Here is a 20,171-nt window from a genome sequence, read left to right as displayed (position 1 = left end):
TAAAAATAATAAACCAGGAAAATAAAAATAATATATATGGAATCCCTAACAGGTACCCCGATTATCAGTGGCGGATCCAGGGGGGGTTTCCGGGGGGTGGAACCTCCCTTTTTTTTGACGATCAATGCATTTGAATGGGGACATATAGTTGGAACCCCCCCTTTATCCTAGGTTGGGAACCCCCCCTTTTTAAAATGGCTGGATCCGCCCCTGGATTAACATGATCCTAAACAGAAAATACATTAATTTTTTTCCAGGTACATGTACCATTCACTTTAGTCAACAAGATTTAATTGTAATTCCAGATACCTGAGTGTGCTGAATACACATAATAGTTGTCAATAAATTTTGCACTTTTTCTACTCAGTCAGTTTAGTCTTGGAATAACAATGGCATGAATGGTGTGTCCTATATTTTGACAATGTAAATGACACGAGGACCTGGATGAGGTTTTTTAATATCTGTATTCTTTAAATTTTTAGGGCATTTTTCTTTGGCTTTAACAATGTTTAAAAATAACTCTCATTCTGTAAAATTCTCATGAAAATGATTTTACTATTTAATCTTTTTGTTATAAGATTATTTATTAATAAACATTTTTACACTTTTGGTATTTAGCTATATTTTGCCTCTGAATGACCTTAGATCTACTCCGAATCACCTTTTGACGTCAGGCAACAATCACTTTTTAATTGTGACGTCAAATGTTTTGAATTATGATGTCAAAGTTTACGGGAACCTGTGTGATTTTATGTAATGGCGGACAAATTTGCATACAAGTGTAAATACGCCTATTCTGTACATTGATCATTTATTTTATCAGTATTGCATTACCTAAAATTCTTTTATTTTGCACAGTTATTCTTTATACTTTTGCACCCCATTATTCTCTATTCTTTATTTTGTTGTTCATTTTCTCTATTCAATATTTTTTTTATCGCTATTATTCTCTATTATGTAAACCCCATTCAGACCCTCATAGGTGAACTTCTATTGTATGAATGGGATAAACTGACCGTTCAATTCTCAAGGCTAAATATGTATTTTCTAGGCTAAATACAAACTTAGATGTCAAGGTAGAATTGTAATCTGAGTGATACTGGTGAAACTCAAGTCACTATAATTGTTGCAATCTGAGAAAAATTTGCATACAAATATATGTATTAGATATCCGAATGCCAGTTTTTATTATTGAGATACACACCTAGTCACATAATTAACAAGAGTGCACGCTAAAATGTCTTGCCTTCTTTAAAGAAGATTATGTTGATAGTCCTAAATATAAAGCTTTACTACAACTATCACATAAACTAAACATGATCCAAGAAAACGAAGTCAAGGTCATATAATCCAAATGAGAAAATGTGTACACCTTACAATCATTCAATACACTAAATATAGTTGATCTATTGCTTATAGTTTCTAAGAAACAGACTTTACCAAGAAAACTAAACATTGACCAATGAACCATGAAAATTAGGTCAAGGTCAGATGAACCATGCAGACAGACATGTACAGCTTACAATCCTTCCATACAACAATATAGTTGACCTATTGCTTATAGTTTAAGAAAAACAGACCAAAACACAAAAAATTAACACTGGGCAATGAACCATGAAAATGAGATCAAGGTCAGATGACACCTGCCAGTTGGACATGTACACCTTACAATCGTTCCATACACCAAATATAGTAGACCTATTACATACAGTATAAGAAAAACAGACCAAAACACAAAAACTTAACTATAAAGTATAACCACTGAACCATGAAAATGAGGTCTAGGTCCTATGACATCTGACAGTTGGACATGTACACCTTATAATTCTTCCATACACCAAATATACTAGACCTATTGCTTATAGTATCTGAGATATGGACTAGACCACCAAAACTTAACCTTGTTCGCTAATTCGTGAAAGGAGGTCGAGGTCAAGTGAAAACTGTCTGACGGCCATGAGGACCTTGCAAGGTACCACATACCAAATATAGTTATCATATTACTCATAATAAGAGAGAAATTAACATTACAAAATATCTTAACTTTTTTTTCAAGTAATCATTGAACCATGAAAATGCAGTCAAGGACAATGGACATGTGACAGATGGAAACTTTGTAACATAAGGCATCTGTATACAAAGTATGAAGCATCACTGTCTTTCACCTTCTAAAATATAAAGCTTTTAAGAAGTTAGATAACACCACCGGATCACTATCCCTATGTCGAGCTTTCTGCGACAAATGTTGCAGGCTCGACAATAAAAACCTAACAATAATTTATGAATTTACAGTATGCAATTTTGGTCTTGCAAAGCATACCCCCTGCACATAATTCAAAGTATAAGTAAACAGGAAGTAGGAGACTGAAAGATCAGAAAAGTGCAATCAGGTTGGCATGGTTGTCACAACCCATCATTGTCAAGCTGCTAACAAAGGATGAAGTCATTCTGTTAAGTACTTTCTGAGAAAAGCCTGACAAAAGTATTTGTTATACATGTTAGCCAAAAGAACAATTTAAAGTGTTTTAAAATTAGGGTGGTGAAGACATTTAAGCCAAGTCATGATTTATGAAAGGTCTGAAAAATTTCAACTTAACAAACAAAATATATATATACGAAGATTAATAGACTTACAGACCATGCAGACTGCAGATTAAGTTTGAGTCTGACTCAGTCAGGTGAAATTTATTATAACGAACTTTTATTTCAAACAGAGCTGGGAACAGTATATCTAACGGGAAATGAATCTGATAGGCTTTTCAGTATAAAATTGATAAAATCTTGGACTTTACGAGACTTCGCGAGATTTATGGATTTTGGTAGCAACTGACTGAAAAACTATCGGAACTGCTCAATAAATTAACCATATGATTCTAATCGTAAATAAATACAAGTTTTATTATAAAGTAGACACGGCTGGTAATCTACACAAGCAGAACAATCGGTTCTACAATGAAAACCGTTAGAGGATTTTCCAGTTATGCTTGAGTGGAGTCATTGTCACCGCTTCGCAAGGCATGTACATTTCTAAAATCGCAATTTTCTAATTCAACTGATCAAATATTGCAAATTGGGGAATGCTATGCTGTGGTAAATGCTTTCATAAAGAGACATGTGTGTTGTTTACTGTTGTGCATGGAGTTAAACTCCTGCAAAATCAATCGCCCCATGAGAAATTGCTGAAAAAAGTGACATTAAACTTTTGAGATGTTTCTATTAGCAGACCTACAAGTTCAAATTTTGTTTTTTTTTCTGTCCACCGGACTGAATGTCATTTTGGACGGCTTACACGCTGTCAGAAGTTGATAGACATCTAAATATATCTAAAATCTGTCAATGTACTTATTGCATGCGTGAGGGGATTTTGCAATTTACGGGCAACAAAGTATACTAAAAATTTTAGCGGTTTTTATTTTGGCGGATTCTTTAATCCCAATTATATATTTTGGCGGATCTTCAAATGGTTGCAGTTAAAAAGTTGTAAATACAATGCTTCGCTGATTGCAGCCTGATACGAACGCAGAGGTCGAACCCTGAACAGTTGGGGGAAATTTGGATATAATATCCAAGCTTGATACTGTCTGAATTTTGATTGTGATCAAATTTTTGACATAATATAGGTTTCTGACACAAAATAAATGTGGTAAAAGATCTTACAAATCTATTGCACAATACTGTGCAATTGAAGATTACTTCTTGAAACTTTTACAAAATTTGAAATTTGAAAATTTTTGAAAAAAATATGAATTCCTTAAAAAAATTGGAAACCCCCCCCCGCGACTTTTGGAATCCTCCCTTGGAGCAATTACCCGAAGACTCGATCCAATTCTTTCCTTTGTAGTATGGAACCTTGTAGTACAATTTCAGAGAGAGAGATCCATACACATCTAACACAAGTTATTGTTTGGAAACTAGAATAATGCATGTTTTTGGCCCTTTTTTGGCCCCTAATTCCTACATGTTTGAGGCAATTACCCCCAAACTCAATCCCAGCCTTCCCTTTGTGATATGGAACCTTATGGTACAATATCAGAGAGATCCATACACTTACACACAAGTTATTGTCCGGAAACTACAAAAATTGTTGTTTTGGCCCCTTTTAGGCCCTTAATTCCAAAACTGTTTGCCCCATAACCCCTATTATGAATCCCAACCTTCAACTTGTGGTATTAAACATTGTTGTACAATTTCAGAGCAATGGAAATACTTATACACAAGTTATTATCCTGAAACTAGAAAAATGTTTGTTTTGGGCCCCTAATTCCTAAACGGTTAGGACCATCATCCCCAAAATCAATCCCAACTTTCCTTTTGTGGTATTGAACCTTCTTAAAAAATTTCATAGAGATCCATTAACTTAAACTAAAGTTATTGTCCGGAAACCAATGTCTCTTCGGACGAAGACGCAGACGACGACGACATCATACCATTATACGATACCAAAACATTTTTTGCGGTCGTATAAAAATTAAATACAAGTGTAATGGTTAAATGATTGTTTCACCTGCATGATGTGTTATTTATAGATTATATTTTGATACAGTTAATCAGTAGAATACGGTACTTTTGTCACAGGTGTACAAACTTCTTGTAAATATTAATGTTACAGTTGATTAGTTAAGAAATTGCCCGGACCTTTGATGTACTAATTAGAATATAAAATTATCATGAGTGACTTGCAACTCTTATATAATCTGACACTAATTAATAAAGATAAAATACCTGATAGAGTACCTCACACCCATACATTATTATCTATTTTATTAGGTAACCAATTAACTAATTAACACCTGACAGCCAGTGAACAGTGGCATTTTGCATTTTAATTTTGTTTAAATTAGCATAAACCATTATTGATCTACCGAACGGGAAAAAAAAATAATTTACAAAACGTTTTAGCTCCTAGAAAGTACCGAACGTATGCATAAATTTTCGCAGAATTTATTTTTGTGATTTTCCCTTACCCCCCAAAATCAGCCAAAAATAACCTGCTACACTGTATAGGCTACAACAATGTACAAAGATAGTTGCGAACATGATATTCAGCAGGAAAACTGACAAAGTTAATAACAATAAACCATCACACCTGCCACTTGCAGGGTTAAAAATAACACTTTCAGTGCTGACAGGCTAGTTTATATGCAGTAGATAAACTACAAAGACCATCCAGCTGATGAGGCCCCTTTAACAAAAGAGATGATGATGAATTAGCAAATCATATATACAACATCATTCCCTATGTCATGTATGTCATGTATACCATTTAAGGATGATCTTGAAGGAACTGTATTCTCTGAAAAGTCTCCTCTATGTAGCTCTGAAGCTAACTGCCATACATTTTCTCCAGCACCAGTCTTACATATAGACCCATTTTTCTCCATCAACACCAGACATTCTCTAACTTCTACAGCCAAAACATCCTGTTGATCTAATCTATGTAGTAGTTCTGTTTCTCGAAGTGGTCCTTCTATCAATTCACTGTATATAAGCCCACAATAGTAGTCTACAGTTGTAAAAATATAAATTGAATAATAAGCATGATAAGCATTTAAGAATTTAAAAAATGTGTAACAGGATTTCTGTTTCCTGATATATTACTTCTGTCATTTTCTGTATTCAATTTCTGTTTTTTTCACTGATAAAACATGTGCAAATGACCACTATATCATCATTTTAGAGTTTAGGTTTTTTTATAAATTGATATTTTGGTGTACCTTTTATAAGACCACTGATCCATGTTGTATAAATATTGTAAAAAAGTATTAGGGTGAAATTAACAATGCTACATGCATGATGTTATGTACCTATCACAAGTGAGAGACATCATCTTTTTTTGGAACATGTCACTGAGCATCACAACAGATGCCACATGTTGAGCAGGATTTTGCTAACCTTTTTCTGAGCACCTGAGATCTATGGTTTTAACTTGGATACTATTGCTGTCTTTTTTTTTATGTAGTGTTATAAATGTAGACTGCTGTCTGTGTTTTCATTGTTTTTCTTCAACTTACGATGTCCAAAAATGTATGACTGAGTTTTAATAATGTTAATTGTCCCTAGTGACATTTCCTGTCTCTTTTTGGAAGAAATTGGTGTTAACATGGTTAATGTAAGATTTTTGACAATTTGTAAAATGTGCATACAACCATGACAACTTTTTATAGACTCTACTATCATGACTATTGAGAACTCGTCAATTAGAACAAACACTGCTCTAAATAATCAAAAATTATTTCAATCACTGATCAGCTAATATCATGAATATTGTTGTACACTCATTCATTGAGTGATAGATATATTTATCCTGATTTAGAGTAATTTCTTGCATTTTGATTGTCTTAATAAATTTCAGTACAATTTTTTATAACGTCAATTGGAATTATCTCCCTTATACCATTGACCTAATAAAAAAAAATTTGAGTTGCTTTATAGTCCTATTATTTTTCATTTTTCACAGGTTTAGATTAAATATCTAAATATATTTGGTTGATATTGTCCTAATTATTGTATTTGAATATAATAATATGTAATATAACAAAATCAGGATGAATTCGTTACACAGTGTGCAATTGTCCTAATACGGAATTTATCGGGTTAATTTTATGTTAAATTAACACAGAATAAAATGCTCCGCAGGGCGCAGCTTGATACGACCGCAGAGGTCGAACCCTGAACAGTTGGGGCAAGTATATATGGACACAACATTCAAGCTTGATACAGCTCTGAATTTGGATTGTGATTAAATATTTGACACAGCATAGGTTTCTGACACAGAATGAATGTGGTCTAAGAACTTAAAAATTTTAAATTGGACATTCACCTATTATGGTCCAATATCCAAAATCTAAATACATGGTTAGATTCAGCATATCAAAGAACCCCAAGAATTCAATTTTTGATGAAATCAAACAAAGTTTTATTTTAGACCCTTTTGACCTCAATGTGGACAAAGTTGATAAGGGGCCCAAAAATCAAAAATCTAAATACATGGTTAGATTCAGCATATCAAAGAACTCCATATATTCAATTTTTGTTGAAATCAAACAAAGTTTAATTTTGGACCCCGATTTGGACCAACTTGAAAACTGGGCCCATAATCAAAAATCTAAATACATGTTTAGATTCAGCATATCAAAGAACCCTAAAAATTCAATTTTTGTTAAAATCAAACTAAGTTTAATTTTGGACCCTTTGGACCTTAATGTAGACCAATTTGAAAACGGAACCAAAAATTAAGAATCTAAATACACGGTTAGATTCGGCATATCAAAGAACCCCAATAATTCAATTTTGATGAAATCAAACAAAGTTAAATTTTGGACCCTTTGGACCTCAATGTGGACCAATTTAAAAACGGGGCCCAAAATCCAAAAACTTAATACACGGTTAGATTCAGCATATTAAAGAACCCCAAGAATTCAAGAATAAAACCCCATTGAAATTGATCAAGAAATAAGCAATTTATACGAAGTATCTTCTTTTGCACAATACTGTGCAATTGAATATTTCTTGCTATTGCGCAATACTGTACAATTGACAATTTCTTGCTATTGCACAATATTGTGCTATTGGATATTTCTTGCTATTGCGCAATACTGTGCAATTGAAGATTTCTTGCTATTGCGCAATACTGTGCAATTGAAGATTTCTTGCTATTGTGCAATACTGTGGAATTGAAAATTTCTTGCTATTGCACAATACTTATTATATAATAAATTACACATCCTGTTTGGTGTGTATCTCCTACCATATCATTATTATTTGCTTTTAAATATAAATCAGAAATAACCAACTTAAAATGGAAAATTTTAAAAGAAAAAAAAAAGGAAAAAAAGAAAATAAAAGAAAAAAAAAATCCCCCCCCCCAAATTTTTTGAACCCCCTTATGATTCATCACCCCCAAACTCAATCCCAGCCTTCCCTTTGTGGTATGGTACCTTGCAGTACAATTTCAGAGAGATCCATACACTTGAACACAAGTTATTGTCTGGAAACTAGAAAAATGCTTATTTTTGGCCCCTTTTTGGCCCCCAATTCCTCAACGTTTAGGGCAATTACCCCCAAACTCAATTCCAGCTTTCCCTTTGTGATATGGAACCTTATAGTACAATTTCAGAAATATCCAAACACTTACACACAAGTTATTGTCATGAAACTAGAAAAATGCTTGTTTTTTGCCCCTTTTTTGGCCCCTAATTCCTAAAATTTTGAGGCAATTACCCCCAAAATCAATTACAGCCTTCCCTTTGTGATATGGAACCTTGTGGTACAATGTCAGAGAGATCCATACACTTACACACAAGTTATTGTCTGGAAGTTACAAAAATGCTTATTTTTGGCCCCTTTTTGGCCCCTAATTCCTTAACTGTTAGTACCATAACCCCCAAAATCAATCCCAACCTTCCTTTCGTGGTATTGAACCTTATGGTAAAATTTTATGGAGATCCATTCACTTAAACTAAAGTTAGAGTGCGAAAACCAATGTGTCTTCGGACGACGCCGGACGACGCCGGACGACGCCGGACGACGACGACGACGACGACGACGACGACGCCAACGTCATACCAATATACGACCAAAAAATTTTCAATTTTTGCGGTCGTATAAAAATGTGGAAATTATTGAAATCAGAAAAAAAATAACCATGATAACAGATTTTTGATATATGGAGTTGGGCTAAACGAAATTGTCCTGTTTCCTAGAGTAACTTACATATAGATGCCGAAGTGTCTGCCAACTATCAACAATATATCATAGGAATTATAACAGCTACGGTACGACAGTTATCCAATATGTCCGATAAGACTATTATAAGCCCAAATAATTTTGACGTGTTAAAAGGCTTTTTCATTTTTTTCTATGAAGCCTCCCTACAAATGACCTATGACATTGTAGAAAGGTGTCACAGAAAAAAAAAAAAGAGCCTGGCAAGACTTTCTTATTATTTGGACCATACTATTACAAGGTTTGTAATGGGGATAATTTCATGACGAATAACAGTATAAATAAAACTGTCAAATGACGTTAATGGTAATTTTTGGTGCATGACGATAAAATGTACACTTTCTTCACAACGATAAAATGATCAACTGATTTTGAAGAATAACGATAATTTCTATCCAATAATTACGGTAACAGTTAGTTATTTGAGACCTCTGACGAATCATGAACTTTTTTTAACCAATTTGACATAAGGGTAGGCAAGAATTACCATTTGAGCCATGCCATAAAGGGCATTCCTTCCTTCTATTACCTGCTAGCAAATGTGGTATATTTTTATAAATCCTGAGTAAAGGGACAACATTTTGATTTGGTTCTGAGGATAAACTAAAGGGTAAAGGGAAAAAGGGGGAGGGGTTTGGCAGATTTTGGAAATAAATATCTTGGTAAAAAATAGTATTCTACATGTATATTATCATGATTATTATTATATTAGATTAAAAAAAACTTACTTCAGTGTCATGACTATTCATGAAGAGATATGGGAGCGTAGCTATAATCTGACAACCTGAAATTCCGACAGACCTATAGTCTGACAGACCGATAATCTGACAGTCTGTTAATCCAACAGTCCAATGGTCTGACACAAAGCTGTAGTGTACTGCTTCAAAGGTTATGGATAATGTCTTCATAAAATTGTATTAGCATACTGCCGAAACGCTAGCATTTTTTAAAATTTAAAAAGTGGAATGCATTGTAATGGGATAAAAATTAAATCCTATACTGTTTGAACAATTGATATAAGATTCCATTCCTATTCATCATGTTGATGTTGATAACGAGAATGTCTCTTTACATACATGGGCATGTGCATGTAACGTATAATGTTGTGGTTGAATGTGATAGGTCAAATGTATTAGATGTATGCTTCTCATATCTGAGGCAGAGGCGGATTTAGAGGGGCCCAGGGTGCAAATGAAATCTTAATAAATTGCATCTATTGTCTGTCATCAAAATTATACCTTATCACTGCTATTGTATGGCATTATAAATCGCTGTACTATCTAGTCTTACATGTCTTATTATGGTTATTTAATTGCCAAAACCTGACTTTTTCAGGCTTATGAATGATAACACTTCTATCATGTCTATGTAAAGTATTAGAATATATAATAAGGACCTAGTAAGCATTCCTAGTCATAGAATCATCACTACATGATACCATTATGCGAAAAAGATCGGAACAAAGATGGGCAATGAGGTGAAGACAGTACAATGTACTTATTCACACACAGAAATTTGGAAACAAATAATATGATTGAATAATCCTCCCCCGTTTCTACTTTTTTTTAAATCTCACGAGTTATTTTAGTTCTTTTAACTCAATAATTTTTTTTTTTTTTTAAATCTCCGAATCATTACTTTAAATTCCAACAAATCAACACCAAAACTGAAAACAATGTATTACAGTACTGCATTTTTATCAGGTTATCAACTACTACGTAACTAATGAAATAATACAATTTAAACTGCCGACATCAATTTACAAAATCTTACTGACTGCACGAGCTTTAGAATGGCTAGAAATATGACGCAAAAGTAAAGACAGCTGATCATGACTAGTGTAAAACTTTGATTTTCGTGTATTGATTGACACAATTCGTAAAATCTGTTTATAAAAACACGATTTTCATTAAAATTTCAAACATGAAAATAGATAGAAAGGCAATATCTTTGTTATAATACAACGAGTGTCAACAAATCTGTTATTTCCATTATATTTATTTACAAACAAAATCTAAAATAATGCTGGGACATAAAATATTGACGTGCATATGAAAAGTTTGTTAATTTTTTTTTTATATAAAAACTAGGATTCGAAACATGATCACGGCGTTATAAATATTGTAATAAAAAACAATTGTTTCAAAGAGATTAACGGGAAATATGTCAAAAAAGAAAGCACGATCGATCTGGCTGACCAAAATGTTTTACTTGCGAGAAATGATTGACAGGTATGAATACATGGGTATGTGCATGTAAAGTATAATGTTGTGGTTGAATGTGATAGGTCAAATGTATTAGATGTATGCTTCTCATCTCTGAGGCAGATTTGTTATTCGTCATGAAGGTACCCCCATAACGACCCTCAGTAATAAGTCTCTACCTGTACTGTATATATATAGGGATATTGTTCAGATGACCGCGCTTCGGACTATCGGTGTAACATGAGTAAAGAACTGTCGGACTATCGAGCTGTTGGGTTATAGGACTGTCGGGTTATAGGACTGTCGGACTACAGGTCTGTCGGATTATAGGTCTGACCCCAGTAGTCCAAATAATTTATAATGACGTCTTGGAAGGCTATTTTAAATTTTTGCTATGACGTCGATGTAAGGCGTCAAAGAAAAAAATATAATAGCCTTTCAAGATGTCATAATTATTTGGACTAGTCTGACCCCCAGAGATATATATTTCAACATCATCAGAGATTTTTTTTTTGTCTTTGGTATTTTTAATTAAACATTTTAATAAACATGTTAAACCTTGTTTCCAGCCACCCTTATAGCAATAGATGACATGCTTTCTTTTGTTTAATATACCTTCATTTTTTCTTTTGCCTACATCCAAACTTGTCATTTTCGGTTTGTGAACCCGACTGGCTGGGAGATAGTATTCGGTCAAATGATTTCTTATAATCTGTTATCTGTAATCTTTGTTATAAATTCTGCCAGTCAAGGCACACCTCCAAATATAGCTGGAGTGATATCCACCATCTTCTTCTTCTTCATCTTCTCTTGATCTTTACACCCTTTATAGGGTAACCATACTTTCGAACAGTTCAATCACCAAAAAATAAACGAAAAATAATGAAAATTAACAATCATTATTAAACACAACAACATTATATATATATATACACTATTTACATTAGGAACTTTAAAGTTTTTAAGACTTTTTACATGGAAAGTTTACAGTTTTATGACTTTTTTTAAATGGGAAGTTAACAGTTTTAAAGACTTTTTACATGCGAAGGTTAGAATGTTTATGATTTTTATGATCACCACGAATATTATATGATTATCATACAATCAAAGAATATTAGATATACACAAACTGTCAGTTTATAATATACTGGACAGGTTAATTTAGAATCTAAAATTATTTGAAGATTCAAGATCCAAATTCTTTATTTAACACACTATTGATATTCAATCATAACACGGGGTTTTTCTAAAAAGACTTTGAGAATTTTTTCAGGAACAATGACAGAATTTTGTATAGTCGAACATGACATAAATAAGAATAGATAATTTGGACTGTACGTCTTATATATCACTTACATATGTAACAGTAAATTTGGTCCGGTAGTAAAATTTGTCCGCGCCAGACTTTTTTCCCTAGTTAATCAAGTTCATGTCAATGATTTTACTAGGAATGTCAGTCCTAGGACAAATGTTCCTAGGAAAATAAGTCCATAGCTAGTAAAATATGTCTGCATGGCACTTATTTTCCTAGGAACAAGTGTCTCAAGACTTGTTTTACTAGCAGTTTTTTTCTTTTATAGAAATTATTGAAAATGAAAAAAACAACAACATATTTTCTTAGTCATAATAAGATTGGAAAGTTTCAAAGAACATGAACATTAACTGAACTAGACATGTTAATGACATGGACATGATATGTCCTAGAAAAATTAGTCTGGGACATAAATTTTACTAAATATTAATACATATTAAAACATAACATTTAAATTCACCATTTAAAATAAAGGGCATGGACGTTTTTACGTAGGAATATTAATGACATGAACATGATTTCCTAGGGAAATTAGTCTGGGGACATGAATTTTATTAAATATTAATGCACAACTCTTTAACAATATTAAAAACATAAAAATTGAGTTTCCATTGTTTACAAGTAGATAATTTGCTTCATTAAAATTTTCCTTTTAAAATAAAGGACATGGACGTTTTCACCTAGGAATATTAATGACGGACAGGATTTCCTAGGAAAATTAGTCTGGGGACAGAAATTTTATTAAAAAAAAAATGATACATTTAATCAAAAATATAAATACACAACTTTTAAACAATATTAAAACATTACATTTAAATTTCCATTGTTTAAATGTAATTGAATTTATTCATTATTATTTTTCCTATAAAAAAAGGAAATGGACGTTTTTACCTCGGAATATTAATGACATGGACTTGAATTCCTATGAAAATTAGTCTGGGGACATAGATTACTAACATCTAAAAATACTAGTAAATTCTGTAACCATGGACTTTTTATACTAGTAATATTTGTCCACCCGGACATATTTTACCAGGACAAATTTATCACTAACATTTACACTTTTATCAAATAATAGTCTTAAACTTATTTTCTTTCTCTGTTTAGGTTGTTTACTATCGCAACCAAGTAGTATATATATACCTTGTTGTATGGAGTAATTAAGTGGATCATTTTCCTGCATTGCGGTTCAAGAATTATCGATATATTATCCAAAATGTGATCGTTGTTAATGATTTATGCAGTAGTTGTAAGGATCATAAATCAATCTTAGTATAGTTCTATGTTATTGACTCTGTGGCTCTCAGAGAAAATTCTACCAGCCGTTAAAACTATTCTTTCTAATAATGGTTTTCTAACAACGCCTACGATGTATCACATGTGAGCAGGAAATGAGACAATGCTTCTTCTCCTTTTTGGCATAGTTGACATTTTGGATCCACTACATTAGAGTAATTGTTGTATTTGGCCCTTGTGACTGTAGGATATATATCCTTCTGTAGTAATTTTCACTTGCACTGGTAATTTTTTTTACTATTTTAGGGTCAGAAGGGTTATACAGACTAACGGATGACAATGGGTGGGGTGGGGGGGTGGGGGGGGTTGTATGTTTCTAAAAAAAAATTCTGATCCCCAATTTGATGAAAAAAATATTCTGCTTTTTTGGTATAAAAATGTTCTGAATTTGTTTTCTGATTTTTGCTTTGATCTCTGCAATAAATAGATTGTCCTTCGACAAGTGGAGCATTGCTCTTGTTCAATCCTGTAAAGCCATACTGTGGAGTTTCTGAATGACGGGCTGTTTGTATGTTATAATCATGTGGCAAGTTCTTAGTTGTTTTGAGTTTGTGCACGTTGATTCTTTCGTTCTGTTGTTGTTCCTTCCTTTATCAATATTTCCTGTTTCTTGTTCTTATTGTACTGTTAAGAGGTTGCTACTATAACTATATTCTTGATATTCATTACAATCAGGATAGTAGTGAAGGTTGTAGGACCAGTTATCATGTTGATAGTAGGAATAATGGTAACTCTGCTGCTGGCTACTGTAGTATACATCGTGTTGACTATGATTTGGAGTAAAGGAATGATAGTAATAGTATCTATAGTGGTATGTTTCAGCAGGAGTATTGTTTACATTTTCTTCTAGTCTTATTAGTTGTTCTATTACTTTGTCTACCTTTCTAAGATATAGCCTGATACTTTTTCCTTTATAGCATTGACTAAACTATCATTGTTGTTTCTTGTTGATCTTGAATCTGGCCTACTGCTCTAATGCGTTTCGTCGTTTCTTTTCGTTGTGTTGTCTTCTTTATTGATCTTGTGATATAGGGACTTGACTGTTTCAAGCTAATAATTCCTGGCTTCAAGTTTATATATCATATCGTACAGTCTAGTTTTGTCTTTAAATTGATCATTAACGACAGCTTCTTTTAAACGTAGTTGTTCCTCTTGTTTTGTCAGTTTAAGTTCTTGTTGCTTTAGTTCTTTTTGCTTAGTCTGTTGTTCTTGTTTGCTTGTTAACATTGGTGTTGTAGACATACTTTCTTTCTCTGATATGACTGTTTTTGGTGTATTGCTTACTTGGTCACTTGCTGTTTGTAAAGTCTGATGTAGACCAGTGCAGAATTTGTTTTCGCTTGCAATGATGGTTGTTGTGTCAACATGATTTACATCTGTTTTGTGGTCAATAACTTCGTCGGTCTTTCTATTATTTCTACTGGTGTTTGATTCTCACTAAGAGTTCGTTGTTCTTCTATTGCATGGCAGCTGTAACATTGATCAGAAGTAATGTTGAAGCACTTGTTATGAGAAATATGGTTGCATGTTGGACAAGCTTGTTTTTCATCAGTAATATCATCATTGCACACTAGACATTTTCCATCATATATCGTCTCCTCTCTTAATAAAACTTCTGCAGACGTGATGGCATATGGTAGAACCATAGATTTCTTGCTACATGTTTTACAACAATAGTCAATATTTGGTAGGTTTTGAACTTCTGCGAGCAATAATTTTTCACATGAGTAATGTACCCAGTAACCATTTATACACTGTACTGCCCTAGTCTTGCAGTTACGTTTACATTTCACGGGGTTAGAGTCAACAGAAGTTGTATCATTAGCCTCTTTTTTACACAAGATATGTTCAAGCTTGTTTGCTAGTAATTTATTGAGGTTATCTTTGTCTATTTTTATGCCATTGAGATTTGTTTTCCTCAAGATTGTATGGATCCTTTCAAGGTCTTTTTGTATAAAGTAGTTTGTCTTTTTACCATTAACTAACATAGAGCATCTAGTTGTATATATAAAGATTGATTGTATATCCTTCGTTATCAATGGTTATTGTCATCTTTAACCATGAATGTATATTGTACGATATTGCCACCTTTGTCTTTGCTTATGTCAGTGCGAACATTTGACATTTCATTGTAAAGAGTCTTGCAAGAAAATAGAAGTAGCTCAAAGTATATTGCGTGAAGCTTAGCGGTCAGACCACGTGCGTTATTTCATATTTATCGTATAAAAAAGAATGTTTAATTAAACGTTTTATCGACAAAGACTGGGTTACATGAAAGACCTGAACGTGGATCTCAAAAGACATTGTACACCTGATTGTTAAGGTGGCACGGTAGTATTTCCTGATCAATAGGGATAACGATAGCCTTTTTAGAAATTTCACCACTTTCTCACAATTCCCAAAATTCTACATACTCAGTTAACTGAAGTACTTTCATTATTATATTAAAACATCTGTGCTGCCTGCTGGTGAGTCAGGAGTGTAAATGACCATTCTCTTAGGGAGCTACCATTTGATTTTTATGGGGGGGGGGGGGGGAGGGGGGGGGGGGGAGCTAGAGCGAGGATGAAAAATTTTGTCCTGCATTTTTTTAAGTTCTATTCTCTGTCCTGCTTTTTTATTTTTCACTCCATTCGGTCCTGCCTTTTTTTTATTAGTTTATCCTGACTTTTTTTTACATAAATTGTCATCCTGCCTTTTTTTTTTGCAAAGTTGCTCATCCTGCCTTTTTTTTTTACTCAAAACTCCTGTCCTGTCTTTTTTTCAAATTTCATCGTAGCCCTCTCCCCCCCCCTCAACAACAACAAAAAAAAATCAAATGGTAGCTCCCTTATACATATATACAGGTAATCAGTGTTAGTAATTATAAATTTTTTTTTTTAATCCTATTGTCCGTCAATTACTCCTGTTCATGTCTAAAAAAATTTAAATCAGTTTGTAGGAGTTGTGAGCATCTGTATAGGAATCTGCTGGATCTTGTATATTATCGTTACTTAAAACCATTATATATCTTCATAGAAACACTTTCCACATTTAAAAAAAATCTTTTACTAATGATACTGGGAAGATCCTGCCTTTTTTTTTTGCAAAGTTGCTCATCCTGCCTTCTTTTCCTCAAAACTCCTGTCCTGTCTTTTTTTTTCTTCAAATTTCATCGTAGCCCTCCCCCCCCCCCCCCCCCAAAAAAAAAATCAAATGGTAGCTCCCTTATACAGATATACAGGTAATCAGTGTTAGTAATTATAAATTATTCTTGCATACTAAAATCACATCATGCAGAAATGCACCTAATGTGGTCCTCTTCTTATTTTGAGTTTTTGCTGCTATCCAAAATCAAATCTTGGAACTTATTTTATCGGAATATACTCCACAGTACAGTTTGTAGGAAACTGGTGCCAAAGTTATACCACGGTACGATAAGGTAATCATCGGATCTGATGTTGAGCTTTTCAAAGGCGTTATAATCCCTTTTGACCACATTAATGGAACTTTTCCAGAGTCAAAACAAATTAAAAAAAAAACTCTAGTTAGTTCATTTAACATAGTTAACATAATAATTCACACTTTGAATTAGGTGATAACTGGATAATTGCAATTGGTCTTCATTAACATTTCATTTTAATCTTGCAATTGGATTATCAGTTATTCTTGATACACGACCTAAACATTGCTCAGTTACAAATTTTACTTTAAACTATAAGTTTTTCTTTTGATAAAATAATATAAAAATAGGAAGATGTGGTTTGGTCCCAATGAGACAACTCTCCACAAGAGAGCAATTAAACGACATAGAAGTTTAACAAAATAACTACAGGTCACCATTATGCTTCATCATACCCTAATATACCCAAACAAACAGTTTCAACATAATTTAGTTGAATAATAATATTATTTTAGACATTTTCATGATATTTTAACGACAATACTACTTTATTTTATAAATATATTTAATTTTATATCACTTTTTTCCTCGTAACTTAACCGCCTCGATGGTCTCGTGGTAGCGTGTTCGCCTCGAGTGCGGGAGGTCGTGGGTTCGAACCTCGGCCGGGTCAAACCAAAGACTTTAAAATTGGTATTTGCTGCTTCTCCGCCAGCACGCGGCATTAAGTAATTAGAGCAAACACTGGTTGGCTCGGAAAATAATGTGTACGGGTAAGGTGAAATGTCTTCCTGCAGACTGTTATCTTGTGAGCTATCACGTTAAATAACCGACTCAGAGTGTCGTTCTAGTACAAAGCAGGGTTAATATTCATATAAAATTGAGAATGGAAATGGGGAATGTGTCAAAGAGACAACAACCCGACCATAGAACAGACAACAGCAGAAGGTCATCAACAGGTCTTCAATGCAGCGAGAAATTCCCGCACCCGGAGGCGTCCTTCAACTGGCCCCTAAACAAATATATATACTAGTTCAGTGATAATGAACGCCATACTAAACTCCAAATTGTACACAAGAAACTAAAATCAAAAATAATACAAGACTAACAAAGGCTAGAGGCTCCTGACTTGGGACAGGCGCAAAAATGCGGCGGGGTTAAACATGTTTATGAGATCTCATCCCTCCCCCTATACCTCTAGCCAATGTAGAAAAGTAAACGCATAACAATACGCACATTAAAATTCAGTTGAAGAGAAGTCCGAGTCTGATGTCAGAAGATGTAACCAAAGAAAATAAACAAAATGACAATAATACATAAATAACAACAGACTACTAGCAGTTAACTGACATGCCAGCTCCAGACTTCAATTAAACTGATTGAAAGATTATGTCTTCATCATATGAATATCAGGCACAATCCTTCCCGTTAGGGGTTTAGTATCATACCATCATAACATATATGAGAAGAACATAACCCGTGTCATGCCAACAACTGGTTTTTAAATAAATGTGTTTAGTGCCGATGCAAAGACCCTATAAGTGAATCAATATTAACGCAAAAATATGCAATCTTTAATGACCTGACAACAGTATCGTAACTATATCCCTTCTTAATAAGTCTATTTAAAGGTTTTGTTAGCTTCAGAGGTGAATACTGACATTTTTGTGCTTTATAAAGAATATTTCCATAAAAAATTGGATGTGAAATACCTGAACGTATAAGAAGTCTGCATGTTGAGCTATATTTACGAATGATGTCCTTATACCGATGATAAAATTTAGTAAATGTTTTGACTAGTTTGTGATATCGAAAACCCTGGTGTAATAATTTTTCAGTAATACATAAATTTCTCTCGTTAAAATCTAAAACATTGTTACATACACGAGCGAATCGTACAAGTTGAGATATATAAACACCGTAAGATGGTGACAAGGGAATGTCACCATCTAAAAATGGATAATTAACGATAGGAAATGAAAAATCATCTCTTTTATCATATATTTTAGTATTAAGCTTTCCATTAATGATATAGATATCAAGATCGAGGAAAGGGCAGTGGTCATTGTTAGTATTAGCTTTATTTAAAGTAAGTTCAACAGGATAAATTTCGTTAGTATACATACTGAAGTCGTCATTATTGAGAGCCAAAATATCATCCAAATATCTAAAAGTATTATTAAATTTGTGTATCAGATGTTGTTTCGATGGGTCTTTGCTGATTTTTGTCATAAATTGTAACTCATAGCAATACAAAAAAAGGTCCGCAATAAGTGGTGCACAGTTAGTCCCCATTGGAATTCCGATAACCTGACGATATACGGAATCTCCAAAGCGAACAAAAATGTTATCTAGTAAAAATTCAAGGGCATATATAGTATCAAAGCATGTCCAATTGACATAGTTTTTTTGTTTATTGCATTAAAAATGACCTAAAAGAGTTTGAACATATATATTCACATTCTGACTTTTTAAATGTCATAACATTTACATGTTCTCGTCCTGAATATGCATATCATATTTAAGAAATTGCCAATTTTCCAAATAAAAATTTGGGGTCACAATTTATTTTGCTAATTCTTTGTATATAGTCTGAAAACAAATTTACTAAGTATTGCGCAACAGCACAGTGTATTACACAACAGCAAGAAATCTTCAATTGAATATAAATTCAAACCATATAATCAATGTCAAGTTCATTGACTACATTTATTCTTTGTCAGAAACCTATAATGTGTCAAATATTTAATTACAATCCAAATTCAGACCTGTATCAAACTTGAATATTGTGTCCATTTTTGCCCTAACTGTTCAGGGTTGGACCTCTGCGGTCGTATTCAGCTACGCTCGGCGAAGCAGTTTATTATCCCAATATATCCTTAATTACTCCAGTTAAACGTTTCAGTGCAATATTCATGTTTTTGAATGATATTTAAACCATATTTTTTCAACTAAACAATCCTATATACATTTGTGTGTATTAAGAAGCGTTTAAAGGGGCTCTAGCTACGAGATATATAAAAAATCTAAGGTATGATTTTTTTTTGTTCAATCATTAATGAAAGCGAAATAGTGAAATGAAAATTCGCTTTTAGCAGCCAGTATGTTTTAATTTGTCAAATTAAGCTAAGAAACAATAACGATGAATTATTCACTTGCAAGTGAATAGTTCGACCTCATTGAATCCGTATTCATGTGAACTTCAATTTAACCCCTTAGCTAGAGATGGATAACGCATGAATTGTCCGTGTTT

General features: G+C 33.2%; 2 protein-coding genes across 3 annotated transcripts in view; both read right to left on the bottom strand.

Moving 5' to 3' along the window:
• The window catches only part of LOC127712721 (leucine-rich repeat serine/threonine-protein kinase 2-like), a 54,119-nt gene extending 42,383 nt beyond the window's left edge, over window positions 1-11,736 (bottom strand). Inside the window, exons 1-2 of the mRNA XM_052219326.1 lie at window positions 11,544-11,736; window positions 5,261-5,503 (exon numbers count right to left, since the gene is read on the bottom strand). Of these exons, the coding sequence (XP_052075286.1) occupies window positions 5,261-5,503; window positions 11,544-11,580 (280 nt within the window). The 5' untranslated portion in view covers window positions 11,581-11,736. The remainder of the gene's footprint in view (window positions 1-5,260; window positions 5,504-11,543) is intronic.
• LOC127712726 (uncharacterized) overlaps window positions 1-20,171 on the bottom strand; it is a 202,813-nt gene that overhangs the window by 92,868 nt on the left and 89,774 nt on the right. The window lies entirely within an intron of this gene.

This window comes from Mytilus californianus, unplaced genomic scaffold, assembly GCF_021869535.1.
Source record: "Mytilus californianus isolate M0D057914Y unplaced genomic scaffold, xbMytCali1.0.p SCAF_8, whole genome shotgun sequence".
Classification (NCBI taxonomy): Eukaryota; Metazoa; Mollusca; class Bivalvia; order Mytilida; family Mytilidae; genus Mytilus; species Mytilus californianus.
Note: the sequence above shows the minus strand (reverse complement) of the source record. Positions and strands in the feature narration are given on the sequence as shown.